We start from the raw sequence: 19132 nt of genomic DNA, 5'->3' as shown, positions 1-19132 counted from the left end.
TTTTCAAAATAATCAGTGCCACCCTTTGCCACTTGTTGTTGTTGTTAAGTGCTGTCGAGTCGGTTCCGACCCATAGCGACCCTGTACAGGGTTTCAGAGGGTGTAAATCTTTACGGGAGTAGAAAGTCTCATCTTTCTCCTGTGGAGCAGCTGGTAGTTTCGAACCGCTGACCTTAAGGCTCGCAGCTCGATTCGTAACCACTACGCTACCAGAGCTCCTTAGTCATTTATTTCTAAATCACAATGACCTTATAGCACAGAGTGGAATGTGCCATAGAGTTCCCAAGGCTGGAATCATTTGAATTACGGCACTGGCGAAGAATGCTACTGAAAGTCCCATGGACTGTCAGAAGAAGCAACAAATCTGTCTTGGAAGATGTACAGCCAGAATGCTCCTTTGAAGTGAGGATGGTGAGACTTCACCTCTTGTACTCTGGACATGTTGTCAGGAGGCAACAGTCCCTGGAGAAGGACAACGTGCTTGGAAAAGTGGAGGATCCGTGAAAAAGAAGACACCCCACCCCTACTGCCACTGCCACCAAGATGGGTTGACAAAGACGCAGTAACAATAAGCTCAAATATAGCAACAATTGTGAAGATCGTGGTTTGTTCTGTTGTGCATAGGGTCGCGATGAGTCGGCACCTAACAAGGACAATCATTATGGAAGCAGACTGTCTACCTTTCTACTGTGGAGTGCCTGCTGGGTTTGAACCACTGACCTTTTGGCTAGCAGCTGAGTGCTTTTACCATAGGGGAACCCAGACATTGTAAGACTTTCCATACTTCTTCTAAAGAATCAGTGAAGAGGGATAGAAATGAAAACAGACGAGCCATGAATGAGTAGTTGTTGAAGCCAACTAATGGAAACACAGAACTCACTACACTATTCTGGGAAAGTCAAACAAAATAAAAGCATCCATGGAGATTGTATTGTGTGGCAGGGTTGAGAACCACTGGCTTATAGTTCCTAAACTAGATCATTCTGGTGATAAATGATTGAGATTTCAGTTTGAACGTTTGTCTTAATGAATGAACAAGTATGCACAGATGAAAAACATCAAATTTATTTTCCAAAACAGAAGGGAAAAAAGTATGCATTTGAATTCGTTTTGCAATTTATGTTAACAGTGAAAACACTTGTTCCATCTCTTATTTGTCTCTAACACCCAACCAACCGTGGCATCCAAAAGAAGAGAAGGAAGCTTCTTGACCCTTGGCTTGCAGAATTTGAAATTTGGCAAAAGAGCATGTGAAATGTATACAATGAGTGAAATTCTCCTGTGTCAAAGCTAAGTCATGTTAACGATTGCTTCATACAATTGAAAAATACATAAAGGGCTTCCTACAGTTCGTTTATTCAAAACTTCTGGAATACTTCTTTGTAGTTTGAAGTCTTACTACAAGTTTAATCTATTTTGAAGTAAAGTACAGAGTCTGGAAAAGTGAACTTCCCTTCAGTTTCAAATGAACCAATAATCTAAGTCTAAAAATATAATCAAAGGTGGCATCTTTTCTCTTTAGAAACATTAACTGCCCAAATAAACTGCCCAAATGAATTTATTGGTTTCAAAGATACTTGCGAGCAAACTTGACAAGGAAAAATTAAATCACCCTATTTTTGCCTTAGTAATAAAAGTTTATAAAAAGCCAACTTCTTAGGTCTTTGGGTAGGGGGAGCCACGTGAGTGCTCATGGCTATCGATAACGGTTAGATTGGATCGGAGCTGCCCTCAGAAGACTGGGAGCCCTGCAAAGATGTGCTTACCTGCTGACTAGTCCCACTCAGGCTTACCAGATGGCTATTGATGGCATGAAGTTCTTGGATCACCACGCTGAGATCTGCATGTAAGTTGACTATGGCATTTCTTACCTCTCCTAAAAGAACATTAGTGGAATTATTTGATTCCGGCTCCCTAGGCAAGCCTCTTGTTTGAAAATTAGCACCAGACACTGAGGTGAAGTGCTCTACGTTTTGGATGGAAAAATCTACCCAATTAGCATTAGAGATGTCGCTGGTCTCATTTTTTGTCGAATCAGAACTATCTGGAAGAATCTCAGGTAGATTGAGGTTGTCATTTGCTTCTTCATCAGAAGACAGTGGATCCCTAGGAGCAAAGGCGTGGTGAATCCAGGCTGTCTTATCTTTATCTTTAAAGGAGGCTGAAGAAGCCGGTTGATGGGATAAAGCCCAGAAGGAAGGTCCAGTCAGAATTGGGGGTAAGAGCTGAACTGACTTCTCGGGAGAGGTGGAATCAGGAGGTGACACAGATAAAGTAGAAAAGGAGGATGTTCCCTCAGAGACGGTTGAAACTAAAATATACAAATGAGAGAGAAAAATTATGCAAGGAATAGCTGAAATAACTCTATACTGTAAAAGCCTAGCTGGAAGGTCTCAACATAAATAAACTACTTAGAATGTTAAATATTCATAATAATCCTAAATAAATCCAAAGCAGGTAACTGAAAAACTCACTACATGTATTATACTTGAATAAAACCAGAGAAATTAAACTAAAATAGAATGGGCCATATTCATCTCGATTCCAAACCCTGCCCAATCTATTTCTCTATTCAACTTATCAGAGAGAGCAGGAAAGTAAAGAAAAGTAAATCCTATTCTAAGTTAGAATATCTGAGAAGCCTGTAACTTTGGTTCCTTTACCTTTTTTTTTTTTTCTATAGAGAACATTATGGCAAAATAAAATACCAACTAAAAGTGCTCAAAAGTGAGTGAGATTAATATTTTTCACTCAATGGTCAAATATAATAAAGACTGAAATCCAGCCCATCTATATAGCGCATGCACATAGTGAACGTTCTCACCAACAAACTCAATCAAAGAACAAGCCTTCGAAACCTATTTTACATAAGATTAAAATTTTGATAAAAATGTATTTCCTTTTAGGAAAAATTGTATTAGGACCTTTATCACATGTTTTATTCTAACAATATTTCCCAAACTATGTTGGAGGAACACTATGTTCCTTTAGGTACCGAACGATGTTTTGTGAAGACAGTTTCATCAGCAAATGTTACGTTGAGTCAGTTCTCATAGTGGCCCCATGCCCAAGAGCAGGAAGCACCGCCTGACCCTGCACCGTCCTCAAGATCATTTCTGTGTGTGAGCCCTTTGCTGCAGTACTGTGTGAAACAGCTCGGCCTCCTTTCCATTGACCCTCTAATTGGCCAGCATGATGACTGGGTAATCACAGATTGTCATTCCCAGTCGAAGAGAAGCAATTTCTACCAGAACATGAAAAGTTCCAAGATGCCTAAGGTAATGTGATTAGGTGTTTTCTAGATTTTTTTTGACCACAGAATGTTTTTACTTCTTCTTGGAATATCTATTTGTATTCCTTTATGTTTGACTGCCTCATCTTTCTCCTGTGGAACAGCGGCAGATTTTGAGCCGCTGACCTTCTAGTTAGCAGCCCAATGCTTAATTCACTGTGCCACCAGGGTTCTTTATTTATGAAGTGGTTGCTGGTTCTGACTCAGTGATCCAGTATCAGGTGGTGGCACATACTAGGGAAATCTGGTTCTAAAGTCGTTGTAACTAAATCCGCACTTGCTAGTAAACTTTTTTTTTTTTTTTAACTTATTCATTATTAAGTCGTGTTGTTGTTGTTGTTGCTACGTGCTGTTGAGCCAGGTCTGACTCATAACAACCCTGTATAGGGTTTCAGAGGCTGTAAATCTTTATGAGAACAGAAAGTCTTGTTTTTCTCCCTTGGAGCAGGTGGTGGATTCGAACTGCTGGCCTTGTGGTGAGCAGCCCAACATGTAACCCATTATACCACCAGGGCTCCTTATTTTATTGTTGTTGTTGTTAAGTGCCTTTGAGTCAGTTCTGACTCATAGCAACCGGGGAGCGGCTGGTGAGCTTGAACCACTGAACTTCTGCTTCAAACTGACTTTGCAGGAGCGGGAAAAGTGACGCTTACCACTCCGCATAGATGACTTACTCTTCCTATAGGATTTGCTTTGGTTTTATATGTGCATGTCCCTTCTAAACTTGGACTTTCTGTAGAATAGATGGTCATAAGCAGGGGCTGCTCTCTGTTTTCTGCTCCGAAACTCTGCCTAGCCTATCTGCAGGTGTCAGGAACAGTTCCCACTGCAATACTCCTGTGGAGTGCAATGAGTGTTCTCAGCGGCAGCAGCAGGACACGAAGGACAAGGGAAGGAGGAACGGCACCAGCACATGGTCAAGACAAGCCAACCACACTTAAGAATCTAGACCCGGCCCCTCCAGACATTCTACCCTTGGACTAAAATACAGTATTAATAGTAGTGGTTATCTTGATTATTTTATGAAACCTCATCATATCTGTGTCCTGACCGACACAGCTACACTCTGAACTCGGTGTGCTCTAGGTTTGGGGCACAGTTTCATCGGGCATGTCCCTTCCACCATCCTTCAGTCCTGGCTCTCCTGTTTTCTATATTCATGTCTTCCTCTTTCTTGGTTTACTCTCATTTTGGTATAGCATATTTTCAAGTAGTTTGCTGAAAAAGGATGATGAGAAATAAAATTTCGGAGAGTTTGCATATCTGAAACTGTCCATATTCTGTTTTTATGCTTAATGATAGTTTGGCTAGATACAGAATTCTAGGCTGGAAATCTCTTTTTTTCCAGAATTTTGAAGGCAGCATTTCACTGACTTCTTGATTCTAGTATTGCTATTCAGAAGTCAGAAATAATTCTAATTTTCAGTCATTGTATATAGCCTATTTTATTTCTCAAGTGTTATAGAATCTCCTGTTCTCAGTGTTCTGAAACTTCTCAATGATGTGTCCTGAAGTGGGATTATTTTCATTCGTTGTAGCGAACTCAAAGTGAGCATTTCAATCTGGCAACGTATTTCCTTCAGTTTTAGGAAAAAATTCTTGTGCGACTTAATCAATGATTTTCTCCTCTGTGTTTTCTATATTCTCTGTTTCTGGAACTCTTCTTGTTCCTATATCGGACATCCTGGACTAGTCCTCTAATTTTTCTCTCCTATTTTCCACATCTTTGTCTTTTTTCTCTACTTCTTGGAGATTGTGTCAACTTTAGCTTCCAATACTTAATTAACTTCCAATACCTGCTTACATTTTTATTTCTGCTATTACATTTTTGGAGTCTTGGTATGGCACTGTAGGATAAGCTCTGGACTGCTAACCTCAGGTCAGCAGTTCAAATCCACCAGCCACTCTTCAGAAACATGATCCAGGGTCACTGTGAGTTGGAAGTAATTCAAAGGCACTTAACAACAACAGCTGGTGGCACAGTAGGTTAACCTAACTGCAAGGTCATTAAAAAGATAGTAATGTTCGATATTTATTAAGTGAACTAAAAGCAGTTCAGTAAAGAAGGAATAGAAGGTGCATCTAAAAAAGGGATAGAAGTAGAAATGGAAAATTAAGCCAGGACAGATGATGAGCTATAGGTGCTGGTTAAAAAGTTCAGGCTTTGTTTTGAAGACAATGCAAATTACTAAAGGTTTTGCACCTGTGGAATGACCTTACAAAAATGACTTTTGCAGGATTGTGGAGGATAGTTTTGGAGGAGGTGGAACTGGAGGCAGGGAGTCACTTAAAAGGTTGTTTTAGAAAGTTAGAATGAGGTGCAGGGAGTATTCCAGGATTCCCAAATGGAGCCTGGTCTGGGAGCCATAGACTGAAATCCAGAATCCAGAAAGAGAGTCCCCTCCTTCTGGGAATCTGGAAGGAGAAGGAGAAGAGAGGAGGTATCAGATGTAAGGGAAGGGTTTTCCTGTTAATATTTATTCTTTTTAATAATTAAGATGTATTGGCAGGAGAGGGAAGGAGAGTCATTGTTTGGGAAGCCTTGAGTCTGCTAATGAGGATGGAAAATAAGGCGACAGGCGCTGGTGACGGTTGCATAGCATGCTGAATGTCACCAGTGCCACTGAGCTGTACATCTGAAAAATGGTGAGTTGGAAAATGTTGTGTTATATTTTTAACAAAATTTAAAAAAGAAAAAAGGTGTATTTAATCCAGATGTGCCACCCACTCTATGTAAGGCCTCGATTTCTTACTGACTGATATCATCCTCTGAGATTGAGCAATTGAGATCGGCAGAGGTACCTTGAGGAGAAAGGTAAAGACATCCTCACACACTATTGACACTGTGCCAATTCATCTCATTGGGGGGTTCCCTCTTTTTCTCTGACCCTCCACTTTACCAAGCATGATAGCTTTCTCCAGGGACTGGTCCTTCCTGATAATATGTCCAAAGTGTGAGAGACCAAGTCTGGCCATCTTGGCTTCTAAGAAGCATTCTGGTTGCACTTCTTCCAACACAGATCTGTTTGTTCTGGCAGTCCATGGTACCTTTACTATTCTCCTCCAACACCATGACTTAAATGCATCAGTTCTTCTGCAGTCTTCCTTAATCGCTGTCCAACTTTCACATGTGTATGAGGCTACTGAAAATACCATGGCTTGGGTCAGGCGCACCTTTAGTCCTTAAGCTTTACATCTTTGCAGTAATTTGTAGTCGTCCTAGTTTGCAGGCCGCCCTACTTTTCTCCAGTAAAGCTGAGCAGCCTGGCAATGGGAATAAAAAGGGTGGATCTTTACACTGATACAAGATTAGGACACGGATTGGGCAAACTACAGCCTGTGAGTGATCCAGCCTAGTATTTTCATAAATAAAGTTTTATTGGCACACAACCCCACCAACGTGCTTTGTTTTGATGCATTGTCTGTGGCTGCTTTCTTGCTATCATGACAGGGTTGAGTAGTTGCAACAGCAGCTAAATGACCCATAAAGCCTAAAATAATTATTGTTTGGCCCTTTATAGGAAAACACTTGATAACCTTGACTAGGCAGAAACCAAGGCAGCAAGAAGGTAGAGGTGGTGGCATGAAAGTGGTTGAAGTGATAGACAAGAAAGGAGGCAGAGCCAGGAGGACATTCAAAAAGCACATGAAAAACTAGAATGAAAAGATAATGGAATTTTCCATGAACTTGTGGAAGCCCCCGTGTGTGTGTGTGTGTGTGTGTGTGTGTTACTGGACCTACTGTTTCAATGAGGCTGAAATGTGGCTGTATTAGCAGTAATGGGAGTGATCAAGAAGAGGAGACTAGACACAAGACCTCAGACTAGGGCAGTCCTGAGGGATGCATGTTCTAGGGGGACCTAGAGGAGCGGGTCAAGGCCACTGTGGTTATGGAATTCAAGAAGCAATGAAGTTAGAACAGATCTCTCCAGGGACATCAGGGTCACTCTGGATGAGAGAGGACTGAGAAGACAGTGAGCCGAGTGCCCACATCTTCATTACTTAGCTATTTTCTGGTGTTCTGTTTTAAATCATAGTCATTTATATGAAGATTCTGAGTGTGACACAATAAATTCTATGGAGATAATGAGCTGAGCAAGTAAAAAATATTTGCGTATTCTTATTTTTATTGTTGCTAAATGCCATTGAGTGGGTTCCAACTCACAGTGACCTTGTACAGGGTTTCCAAGGAGCAGCTGGTAGATTTGAACCACTGGCCGTGTCACTTCCAGCTCAGTGCTTATCCTACAATGACATACCAGAAGTCCATTTTAAGCAGATCTCAAATACCAAGGAGACTGTCTAAGGCAACTGTCCAGTTACCCTGATTTTTTTACTGAATGAGAGCGTCAGCTTTAACCTTTTGGTATTAAATTACTCTATTCCTAGAAGAGGCCACCCCTCTACTCTTTAGTTTAAATTTGAAGTTATGTATCTGTTACGCGATCTGTTCTCGTAGGTCATTGCATATATTTTGGTATGGCGCTGTAGGATAAATACTGGATCTCAAGGTTGGCAGTTCAAAACTCACCAGCCACTTCTCAGAAACCCTATATGGGGTCTCTATGAGTTGGAGCTGACTTGATGGCATTTAACAACAACAACAACAAAAGAGAAATGAAAAAGCTAGGAGATGCTTAGAGACCAAATTTGATGGCAGGCGACTTTCGTGTTGTGCTCACTGTCCACAGGTAGAGTAAATGTCTAGACATCACTGGATTTTCTGCTTTTTAGAGAAAAACAAAAAACACTTATTTAAGATTTCCTGAGTGTGTATGAATAGTACAGTAGTAGGAATTCTCCTTGGCTCCATCCTTTGCTTCTGGCTCATTTGGTTCCATCTATTTACTAGGGACTTTGGCAGTAGTTGTTCTGTGTAGAGAGTTTTCAGTTCATCTTTGGCTCATGTTAGAAACCAAACCAAACACACATCCAAAAGACCCATTAACCATACGCTGGTCCTTATTGTTTATGAAAAGCCCTGGAACCGAACAATGAGCAAGTCTCTTAAATAAATAGGGAATGTGTTAGAAAATGGTTCTGCAAATGGTCCTAGCTGACCCTGAGCTGAAAGCATCAGGTGGAGAAGAATGCTGGGGGAGCAGGTCTTCCTCCACTAGCCCCTCTCACAGTCCCAGCAACTCCTGTAGTTGTTCAACTCCTGCCTGCCTGGGAGTAGGCAAAAGAGACACACGGGTTCCATGTTTAAAATTCAGTGAGTTAAGTTATGCTTTATAGGCAAGTGAGAAAGCTCACCTTTCATCCAAAATCCAATTTTCCCAAGGAAAACTTTGCATAAATGTACCTTAGAAGTAAAGACTTGCTAGCATTTCTTTCTAATTCTTATATTCCTAAATCTATTGCTTGTATGTAGCTCATTTAAAAAATAGCATTACAAATAAAATTTTAATATTATATTTCAAAAATGGAGACATCATGCACACACTATAAAATCCATTCTTGCTAAGTGTACAATTTTGTGGCTTTTAGTAGGGCCTCCACTATCTAATCCCAGAACATTCTCATCATTCTAAAAGGAAATCCCATGCTCATTGGCATTCTCTCCCTGTTTCTCCCTTTGGCCCTGGAAACTGTGAATCTACTTTCTGTCTCTGTGGATTTGCCTATTCTGGAAATTTCATATAAAGGGAATCAAACAACACCTGGCCTTTTATGACTGGCTTCTCTCACTTAGCACAGTGTTTTCAAGGGTTCATCATGTTGTAACAGGTATCAAGACTTCAATCCTTTTTCTGGCTGTATAATATTTCATCACATGGCTATGCCACATTTTATTTCACATGAGCATTTAAGTTGTTTTCACTTTTTGGCTATTAGTGCAAAATGTTATATTATTTAATCACAAAGCAAAAATCAGAATATTTTCATTTCTATATATAGTTACCTTGACAGTCATTGCAAATAAGTAGGAAGACTGAAAGAAATGAATTGGAGAATGAAAAAAATATTTGTACAATGAACTATTTAAAAATGTTTAGGTGACCAAGGATCTGCTGCTTACTGACAAATTACAGATAACAACTGCAACAAATGAGAGTTTGAAACTTTTTCTTGAAATACCTTTGTCACTTTATTCTTGAAGTAAAGTTCTAAAGTAAAGTCGCATGTTGTTGTAGTTAGGTGCCAATGAGTCGATACCAACTCATAGTGACCTTATGCACAACAGAACAAAAAAATGCCTGGTCCTAAGCCAACCTCACAATTGTTACCATGCTTGAGCCCACTGATGTTGCCATTTTGCCAATCCATCTTTCTGGGGGTCTTATTCTTTTTCTCTGACCCTCCACCTTACCAAACATGATCTCCTTCTCCAGTGACTGGTCCCTCCTGACAATATGTCTGAAGTACGAGATATGAAGTTTGGCCATCCTGGCCTCTAAGGAGCACTCTGGCTGCACTTCTTCCAAAACAGATCTGTTGGTTCTTTTGGTAGCCCATGGCACTTTCAATATTCTCCTCCAACACCATAACTCAAATGCATTAATTCTTCTACGGTCTTCCTTATTCACTGTCCAGCTTTTACATGGATATGAGGTTATTGAAAATACCATGGCTTGGGTCAGGCACACCTTAGTCCTCAAGCTGACATCTTTGCTCTTCAACACTTTAAAAAAGGTCTTGTGCAGCAGATTTGCGTAATGCAATACGTCTTTTGATCTCTTGACTGCTGCTTCCGTGAGTGTTGATAGTTGATCCAAGAAGAATGAAGTCCTTGACAACTTCAATCTTTTCTCCATTGATAAGAATGTTGTTTATTGGTCCAGTGGTGAGGATATTTGTTTTCTTTACATTGAGATGTAATCCATACCAAAGGCTGTGCTCTTCGATCTTCATCAGTAAATGTTTCAAGTCCTCTTCATTTTCAGCAAGCAAGGTTGTATCATCTGCATATCGTAAGTTCTTAATGAATCTTCCTGCAATCCTGATGCCATGTTTTTCTTCATAGAGCCCAGCTTCTCAGATTATTTGCTCAGCATACAGGTTGAATAAGTATGGTGAAAGAACACAATCCTGTCACACATCTTTCTTAATTTTAAAACATTCAGTGTTCCCATGTTCTGTCAGAACAATTGCCTCTTGGTCCAGGTACAGATTCCTCATGAGCACAATTAAGTGTTCTGGAATACTCATACTTCGCAATGTTGTCTGTAGCTTGTCATGAGCCATGCAATCGAAAGCCTGTGTGTAGTCAATAAAGCACAGGTAAACATCTTTCTGGTATTATCTGCTTTCAACCAAGATCCATCAGACATCAGCAATGATATCCCTTGTTCCACATCCTTTTCTAAATCTGCCTTGAACCTCTGGAAGTTTTCTGTCAATGTATGCTTGCAGCTTTCTGTATTACCTTTAGTAAAACTTTACTTGTGTGGGATATCAAAGATATTGTCTGAGGATTTCCGCATTCCACTGGGTCACCTCTCTTTGGAATGGGCACAAATACAGATCTCTCCCAATCAATTGGCCAGATAGTCTTCCAAATTTTTTGGCATTGATAAGTGAGTGCCTTCGGTGCCGCCTCACTTTCTTGAAAGATTTCAATTTTTATTCCATCAATTCCTGGTGCCTTATTCTTTGCCAATTCTTTCAATGCACCTTGGACGTCTTCCTTCAGTACCATTGGCTCTTGATCATATGCCACCTCTTGAAGCAGTTGAACATCTACCATTTCCTTTTGGTACAGTGACTCTGTATTCCTTCCCTTTTCTTTTGATGCTTTCTGGATCATTCAATAATTTGCCCAGAGAATCTATTAATAACAAAAGGTGAGGCTTGAAGTTTTTCTTCAGTTCTGTCAGCTTGAGAAATGCTGAGCGTGTTCTTCCCTTTTGTTTTTTTGATTCCAGGTCTTTGAAGATTTTGTTATAATATTTGACTTTGTCTTCTCGAGTTGACCTTTGACATTTTCTGTTCAGCTCTTGTACCTCCTCATTTCTTTCATTTACTTTAGCATCTCTACACTGGAGAGCAAGTTTCAGTGTCTCTTCTGACATCCATTTTGATCTTTTCCTTCTTTCGTGTCTTCTTAATGACTTTTTGCTTTCTTCATGTATGATGTTCTTGATGTCATCGCACAACTCTTCTGGTGTTCTGTCTTTAGTGTTTAATGTACCAAATCTGTTCTTTAGATGATCTCTAAATTCAGGTGGGATATATTCAAGTTGTTCTAATGGAGCATGGGAACACTGAATGTTTTAAAATTGGGAAAGGTGTGCGACAAGGTTGTGTTCTTTCACCATACTTATTCAACCTGTATGCTGAGCAAATAATATGAGAAGCTGGGTTCTATGAAGAAAACGTGGCATCAGGATTGGAGGAAGACTCATTAACAACCTACGATATGTAGATGATACAATCTTGCTTGCTGAAAGTGAAGAGGACTTGAAACATTTACTGATGAAGATCAAAGAACACAGCCTTTGGTATGGGTTGCATCTCAATGACAGAAAAACAAAAATCCTCACCACTGGACCAATAAACAACATTCTTATCAATGGAGAAAAGATTGAAGTTGTCAAGGACTTCATTCTTCTTGGATGAACTATCAACACTCGCGGAAGCAGCAGTCAAGAGATCAGACGACGTATTGCATTGGGCAAATCTGCTGCACAGGAACTTTTTAAAGTGTTGAAGAGCAGAGATGTCAGCTTGAGGACTAAGGTGCGCCTGACCCAGGCCATGGTATTTTCAATAACCTCATATGGATGTGAAAGCTGGACAGTGAATAAGGAAGATAGTAGAAGAATTGATGCCTTTGAGTTGTGGTGTTGGAGGAGAATACTGAAAGTGCCATGGACTGCCAAAAGAACCAATAGATCTATTTTGGAAGAAGTGCAGCCAGAGTACTCCTTGGAGGCCAGGATGGCTAGGCTTCGTCTCTTATGGAGAAGGATGGCATGCTGGGTAAGATGGAGGGTTAGAGAAAAAGAGGAAGACCCCTAACGAGATGGATCGGCCAGGTGTCATCATTGATGGCGTCAAGTGTGGCAGCGGTGGTGGGGTTGGCCTAGGATCGGACATTGTTTTGTTCTGCTTTGCATGTGGTTGGTTCCGACTCGATGGCACCTGACAACAACAACAACAACAACATATTCAAGGTCCTATTTTGGCTCTCATGGTCTTGTTTTTATTTTCTTCAGCTTCAGTTTGAATTTGCATATGAGCAATTAATTGATGGTCTGTTCCACAGTCTGTCCCTGGCCTTTTTTTGGCTGATGATATGGAGTTTTCCACCATCTCTTTTCACAGATGTAGTCAATTTGATTTCTGTATATTCCATCTGCTGAGGTCCATGTTTATAATCGTCTCTTACGCTGTCTAAAGAAGGTATTTGAAATGAACAAGTCATTGGTTTTGCAGAATTTTATCATGCAATCTCCAGCATCATTTCTGTTACCAACACCATATTTTCCAACTATTGATCCTTCCTCTTTGTTTCCAACCTTTGCAATCCAATCACCAGTAATGATCAATATATCTTGATTACATGTTTAATCAATTTCAGATTGAAGAAGTTGGTATCATTCTTCTATTTTATCCTCACTGGCTTTAGTGGTTGGTTTGTAAATTTGAATAATAGTGGTACTAACTGGTTTTCCCTTTGTTGTTGTTGTTAAGTGCCGTCATGTCGCTTCCAACCCATAGCGACCCTGTACAGAGTTTCTGAGGTGCAGCTGGTGAGCTTGAACCTTGTGGTTCAAACCAACTTTGCAGTCCAGCGCATTAATCCACAGCGCTACACCAGGACTGTGGTCTTCCCTGTAGGCACATGGATATTATCCTATCACAGTGTTGTACTTCATGACTGATCTTGATATGTTCTTTTCGACAGTGAATGCAACACCATTCCTCTTCAATTTGTCATTCCCAGCATAGTAAACCATGTGGTTTTCAGATTCAAAATGCCAATATCAGTCCATTTCAGCTCACTAATGCCTAAGATATCAATGTTTATGCATTCTATGTCATTTTTGACAATTTCCAATTTTCAGATTTTGAATTGGGCTGCTAACCTCAAGGTCAGCAGGTTGAAACTACCAGCTGTTCTGTGGGAGAAAGATGAGGCTTTCTACTCCTGTAAAGATTTACAACCTCAGAAACTCTGTACCGGGTCGCTATGAGTCTGAACCAACTCCACGGCACACCACCACCACCTCTAAAGTTCTAAATACTTTCAAAATGTAAAGTTGTAATATTACAATACATTTGTCCAATTTATCCATGAGTATCTCATGTAGACATGCTTGAGATAAGCTTTGGGAATCTTTTATCAGCACCTTCACATTAATTACCATGCATCTAGCACACAATGAGATTTGATCTTGGAGTGAGTTAGTGGGTTAGTGTGCTGGACCTCAAGGCCAGTGGTTCAAGCTCAGTTGCCACTCCTTGGAAACCCTATACAGGGTCACTATGAGTTAGAACCGACTCGATGGCACTTAACAACAACAACAATTGGATCTTATTTGCATTATCTGCTGCATTTTCACTCTGAGGAGCAGGCTGTCTGAAGGCGATGAAGGTCAACAAGATGACCAAGTAGCAGCTGTGTGAGCATGAGCAGGGGACCTGCATGGACAGCGAGCTACCTCCTGAGGCCTGACATGTATGGTGCAGCTGCGGAGAGTCTGGAAACAAAGATAAACTGGTGCGCGGCAATTAGAACTGAAGTAGCTTCTTATGCAAAACAGCCTCCTGTAGCCTGCGAATCAGAGTCGCAAAAGTGTCCGTAATAATAAGCTACTCAGTCAGTATTCATAACCACCAAGCAAAAGAAAGGTGAATGAATCATATCATTTGGTTTCTCTCAGACTTTAGCATTCATCAAAAACACCTGGAGGGCTGTGAAAACTCAGTTTTCTGGGTGTGACCCGCCAGGTTTCTGATTCAGTAGATCTGGGTTGTGGCCTGGCCAATTTCCAGGCAATGCTGCTGCTGGTGGTCCACTTGAGAATGAGCAGAAACAAGGTTAAATACCAGACTTTAAAAAGTTATAACATATGTGCATGATAGACATAGGTTATCTGACATATATACATATGTGACTAACGTAAGTCCTGGTTACTGTGCTGGATCACAAGGTAGGTTTGAACTGCAAGGTTGCCAGTTCAAATTACTAGCTGTGCCTTTTCACTAACCTCATATGCATGCAAAAGCTGCACAGCGAGTAAGGAAGACTGTAGAAGAATTGATGCTTTTGAGTTACGGTGTTGGAGGAGAATACTAAAAGTGCCATGGGCTGCCAAAAGAACCAACAAAGCTGTGTTGGAAGAAGTGCAGCCAGAGTGCTTCTTGGAGACCAGGATGACCAAACTTCATCTCTCATAATTTGGACACATTGTCAGGAGGGACCAGTCGCTGGAGAAGGATATCACGTTCAGAGAAAAAGAGGAAGACCCCCAGCAAGATGGACTGGCAAAGTGGCAGCGTCAATGGGCTCAAATGTGGTAACAATTGTGAGGTTGGCCTAGGACCGGGCAGTGTTTCGTTCTGTTGTACATAGGGTCGCTATGAGTCGGTACCGACTCCATGGCACCTAACAACAACAACATGAGTCAGAACCAGCTGGATGGCACTTAACAACAGCAACAACATAACTGCATTCTTTTTAATTCATAAGATACTGTTGTTCTAGTGCTGTCGATTGGGGTCTGACTTATAGCAACCCAATGTACAACAGAAGGAAACATTGCCTGGTCCCATGCCATCCTCACAATTGGTGTGTATGAGCCCGTGGGTGCTGCTAATCCATCTCATTGGGGGTCTTCCTCTTTTTTTGCTGACACTCTATTTTACCAAACATGATATCCTTCTCTAGGGACTGGTCCCTCCTGACAACATGTTCAAAGTATGAGAGATGAAATTTCGCCATTCTGGCCTCAAAGGAGCATTCTGGGTGTACTTCTTCTAACACAGGTTTGTTCTTCTGGAAGTCCAGGGTATTTTCAATATTCTTCATTAAGTCTATGTGCATCAATTATTTTCCCATCTTCCTTTCTCATTGTCCAACTTTCACATGCACATGAAGTAACTGAGGTGCCCCTTAGTCCTCAAAGTGACACCTCTGTTCTTTAACATTTTAAAGAAGTCTTTTGCCCCAGGTTTACTCAATGAGATACATCATTTGATTTCCTCACTGCTGCTTCCATTGGCTACCACTCATCTGTCAGTTTGTTATATTGTGGTGACTGTGTGTTGCTGTGATGCTGGAAGCTATGCTACTGGTATTCTAAATACCAGTAGGGTACACCCATGGTGGACAGGTTTCAGCTGAGATTCCAGACTAAGACAGACCAGGAAGAAGAAGAAGTGGGTTACTTACAAATGTTTAGCTACTGAAAATCTTATGAATAGCAGTGGAACACTGTCAGCATCAGAATACTGGCTATTGAAACATGAAGAATAGCACCAGAATATTGTCAGATTTAGAGCCAGAAGATGACTCCCTAAGGTTGGAAGGCCATCAAAATATGACTGAGGAAGAACTGCCTCCTCAAAGTTGAGTTGTTGATGGGTCACAACTCAAACAGAAGAGACACAACTATAAACATCCATTAATAATTACAGCATGGAACATACGAAGTATGAATCTAGGAAAATTGGAAGTTGTCAAAAATGAAATGGCACACATAAAAATCAATATCCTAGGCATTATTCTGTGACAAGCTGTGGACTATATTGCGAAGTATGAGTAGTCTAGAACACTTAACAGTGCTCATTAGGAACCTGTACATAGACTATAGTTGTTCAAATAGAACAAGGGAACACCTAATGGTTTAAAATTAGTAAAGGTGTGTGCCAGGGTTGTATTCTTTCACCATAATTATTTAATCTATATGCTGAGCAAATAAATCAAGAAGCTGGGTTATATGAAGAAGTATGTGGCATCAGGATTGGAAGAAGACTCATTAGCAACCTGCAATATGAAGATGATACAACCTTGATTGCTTAAAGCCAAGAGGACTTAAAAATGCTTACTGATGAAGATCAAAAACCACAGCCTTCAGTATGGGTTGCATCTCAATGTAAAGAAAACAAAAATCCTGAGCAACAATCAACAAAAAATACCCATATAAATGGAGAAAAGATTGAAATTGTCAGACTTCATTTTGCTCAGATCAACCATTAACACTAATGGAAGCAGCAGTCAAGAAATCAAACAACGTATTGCATTAGGCAAATCTGCTGCACAAGACTTCTTTAAATTATTCAGGAGCAAAGATGTCAGTTTGAAGACTAAGGTGCTCCTGACCCAATTCATGGTATTTTCAATAACTTCATATACATGTGAAAGTTGGCAGTGAATAAGGAAGACCTTAAAAGAAATGATGCATTTGAGTTATGGTGTTGGAGAAGAATATTGAAAGTACCATGGGCTTTCTGTGTTGGTAGAAGTACAGCCAGAGTGCTCCTTGGAAGTCAGGATGGCCAGACTTTGTCTTTCATAATCTGACATATTATCATATCAGGAGGGACCAGTCGCTGGAGAAGGATATCATGTTTGGTAAAGTGGAGGGTCGGAGAAGAACAGGAAGACCCTCAATGACGCAATGACATGGATTGGCATGGTGGCAGCAGTGACAGGCTCAGGCGTAACAACAATTGTGAGGTTGGCCCAGGACTGGGCAGTGTTTTGTTCTGTTTGCATAGGGCTGCTATAAGTCAATATCAACTCGATGACACCTGACAACAAGAGCAGGCATTAGTGAGCTGAAATGGACAGGTGTTAGTCATTTTGAATCTGACCATGATAAGATTACTGTGCTAGGAATGACAAATTGAGACGGGAAGGCATTGTATTCATTATCAAAAAAGAAAATATCAAGAACTATCTTGAAGTACAACGCTGTCTGTGATAGGAGAATATCAACACGTCTCCAGGGAAGCCCAGTTAATACCACTAGTATTCAAATTTACACACCAACCACTAAAGCCAGTGAGGATGAAATTGAAGAATTCTACCAACTTCTTCAGTCTGCAATTGATCAAATGTGCAATCAAAATGTATTGACAATTACTGGTAATTGGAATGCAAAGGTTGGAAACAAAGAGGAAGAATCAATAGTTGGAAAATATGGCCTTGGTGATAGAAACAATGCTGGAGATCCCATGATAAAATGAATTTTGCAAGACCAATGACTTCTTCATTGCAAATAACGTTTTTAAAGAACATAAAAGATGACTATACAGATGGACCTCACCAGATGGAAGACACAGAAATCAAACTGACTACATTTGTGGGAAGAGATGGTGGAAAAGCTTCATATCATCAACCAAAACCAAGCCAGGGACAGACTGTGGAACAGACAATCAACTGCTCATATGCAAGTTCAGTCTGAAGCTGAAGAAAATTAAAACAAGTTTAAGAGAGCCAAAATATGACCTTGAACATATCCCACCTGAATTTAGAGACCATCTCAAGAACAGATTTGATGCATTAGACACTGATGACCGAAAACCACAAGAGTTGTGGGATGACATCAAGAACATCATACAATAGAAAGCAAAAGGTCATTAAGAAGACAAGAAAGAAGGAAACGACCAAAATGGATGTCTGAAGAGACATTGAAACTTGCTCTCCAGCATACAGATGTTAAAGAAATCTATATTTCTGCCCATTCCAAAGAGAGGTGACCCAACAAACTGCAGAAATCATAGGACAATATCATTGATGTCACATGCAACTAAAGTTTTGCTAAAGATAATTCAAAAATGGGTGCAACAGCTACTGAGTCAGTAACTTAGGGGATGTGGTTCAGCTACTATATACATGTATAGTTGTACTTGTTGCTTTTAAGTGTCATTGAGTTGGTTTTAACTCATAGTAATCCCATATAGGATTTCCCAGAGTGACTGACAGGTTTGAACCATCAATTTTGTGATTAGCAGCCCAGTGTTTATCCTATAGCGCTACATCAAGACTCTCTATATCTGTACATCTATACTTATATAAAGGAGCTCTGTTAGCTTAGTGGTTATGAGTCAGGCTGCTAACCTCAAGGTCAGCAGTTCAAAATTACCATCTGTTCTGTAGGAGAAAGAAGAGGCTTTCTACTCTTGTGAAGATTTACAGCCTCAAAAACCCTATTTAGGGCTAACAAACAAGATGGTGGATCGGGTGGAAGTGCAGTCAGGAGCTCCGCCAGCAACAACACAGAATACCCAACGAAGCAGGCTCAGGGGATGGTCCCAGAACTCTGAACCACATATAAAGGAATACTTAGAAGGTTGGAAGGCTTACAGCTGGGAGAATTTGTGGCAGAAGCAAGAAATCCATTGCTTTCTAGTTCGGAACACTCAGCTGCTCCAGGAGCCGCCACCTTGGGTGAGACCAAGCTGGGGAAGGATCGGAGCGGCCACAGATGCCTGGCAGAACCACGGAGATAAAGGTGTGGACATTCTTTTCTTTTGGTATCTGTTCGTTGGTCCCTTGCTGTCTGAACACCACCATTCTGGTGACTATAGGGGTCCCTGAGCTAGTGGCACCCCAGGCCCACCCTCAGAGGGTTCTACTATGCATGCACATAGAGCCCCTCGAAATTTAAAGAGACAGTTTTCAATTAAAACCAAATGGCCACAGCCAGCCCTGAACTGATTATAACTAGAACAAAGGCCTGAATGGGGATTGTGGAGTGGGACAAGCAGACAAAAAAGGAAATAGGCCAAAAATTAAATCCTAAGTTATGTCACAACAACCAACAGTGGCATCTTGAAATTTCTTAAGAAGAAGAGTGAAAAGGGAAGCCCATTTCCTGATCACATCTACCTGGAGGCATTCAGAAAGCATAAAAAATACCAAAATACATACCCATCTAGGTA

The 19132-nt window shown here is 40.7% G+C and overlaps 1 protein-coding gene across 1 annotated transcript in view; it reads right to left on the bottom strand.

Moving 5' to 3' along the window:
• Window positions 1–1709: 1709 nt before the first annotated feature.
• ENTHD1 (ENTH domain containing 1) overlaps window positions 1710–19132 on the bottom strand; it is a 35195-nt gene continuing 17772 nt past the window's right edge. The window contains exon 3 of the mRNA XM_006865260.1: window positions 1710–2311. Coding sequence (XP_006865322.1) covers window positions 1710–2311 — 602 coding nt within the window. The remainder of the gene's footprint in view (window positions 2312–19132) is intronic.

This window comes from Chrysochloris asiatica, unplaced genomic scaffold (genome assembly GCF_000296735.1).
Source record: "Chrysochloris asiatica unplaced genomic scaffold, ChrAsi1.0 scaffold00076, whole genome shotgun sequence".
In the NCBI taxonomy this organism is placed as follows: domain Eukaryota; kingdom Metazoa; phylum Chordata; class Mammalia; order Afrosoricida; family Chrysochloridae; genus Chrysochloris; species Chrysochloris asiatica.
Note: the sequence above shows the minus strand (reverse complement) of the source record. Positions and strands in the feature narration are given on the sequence as shown.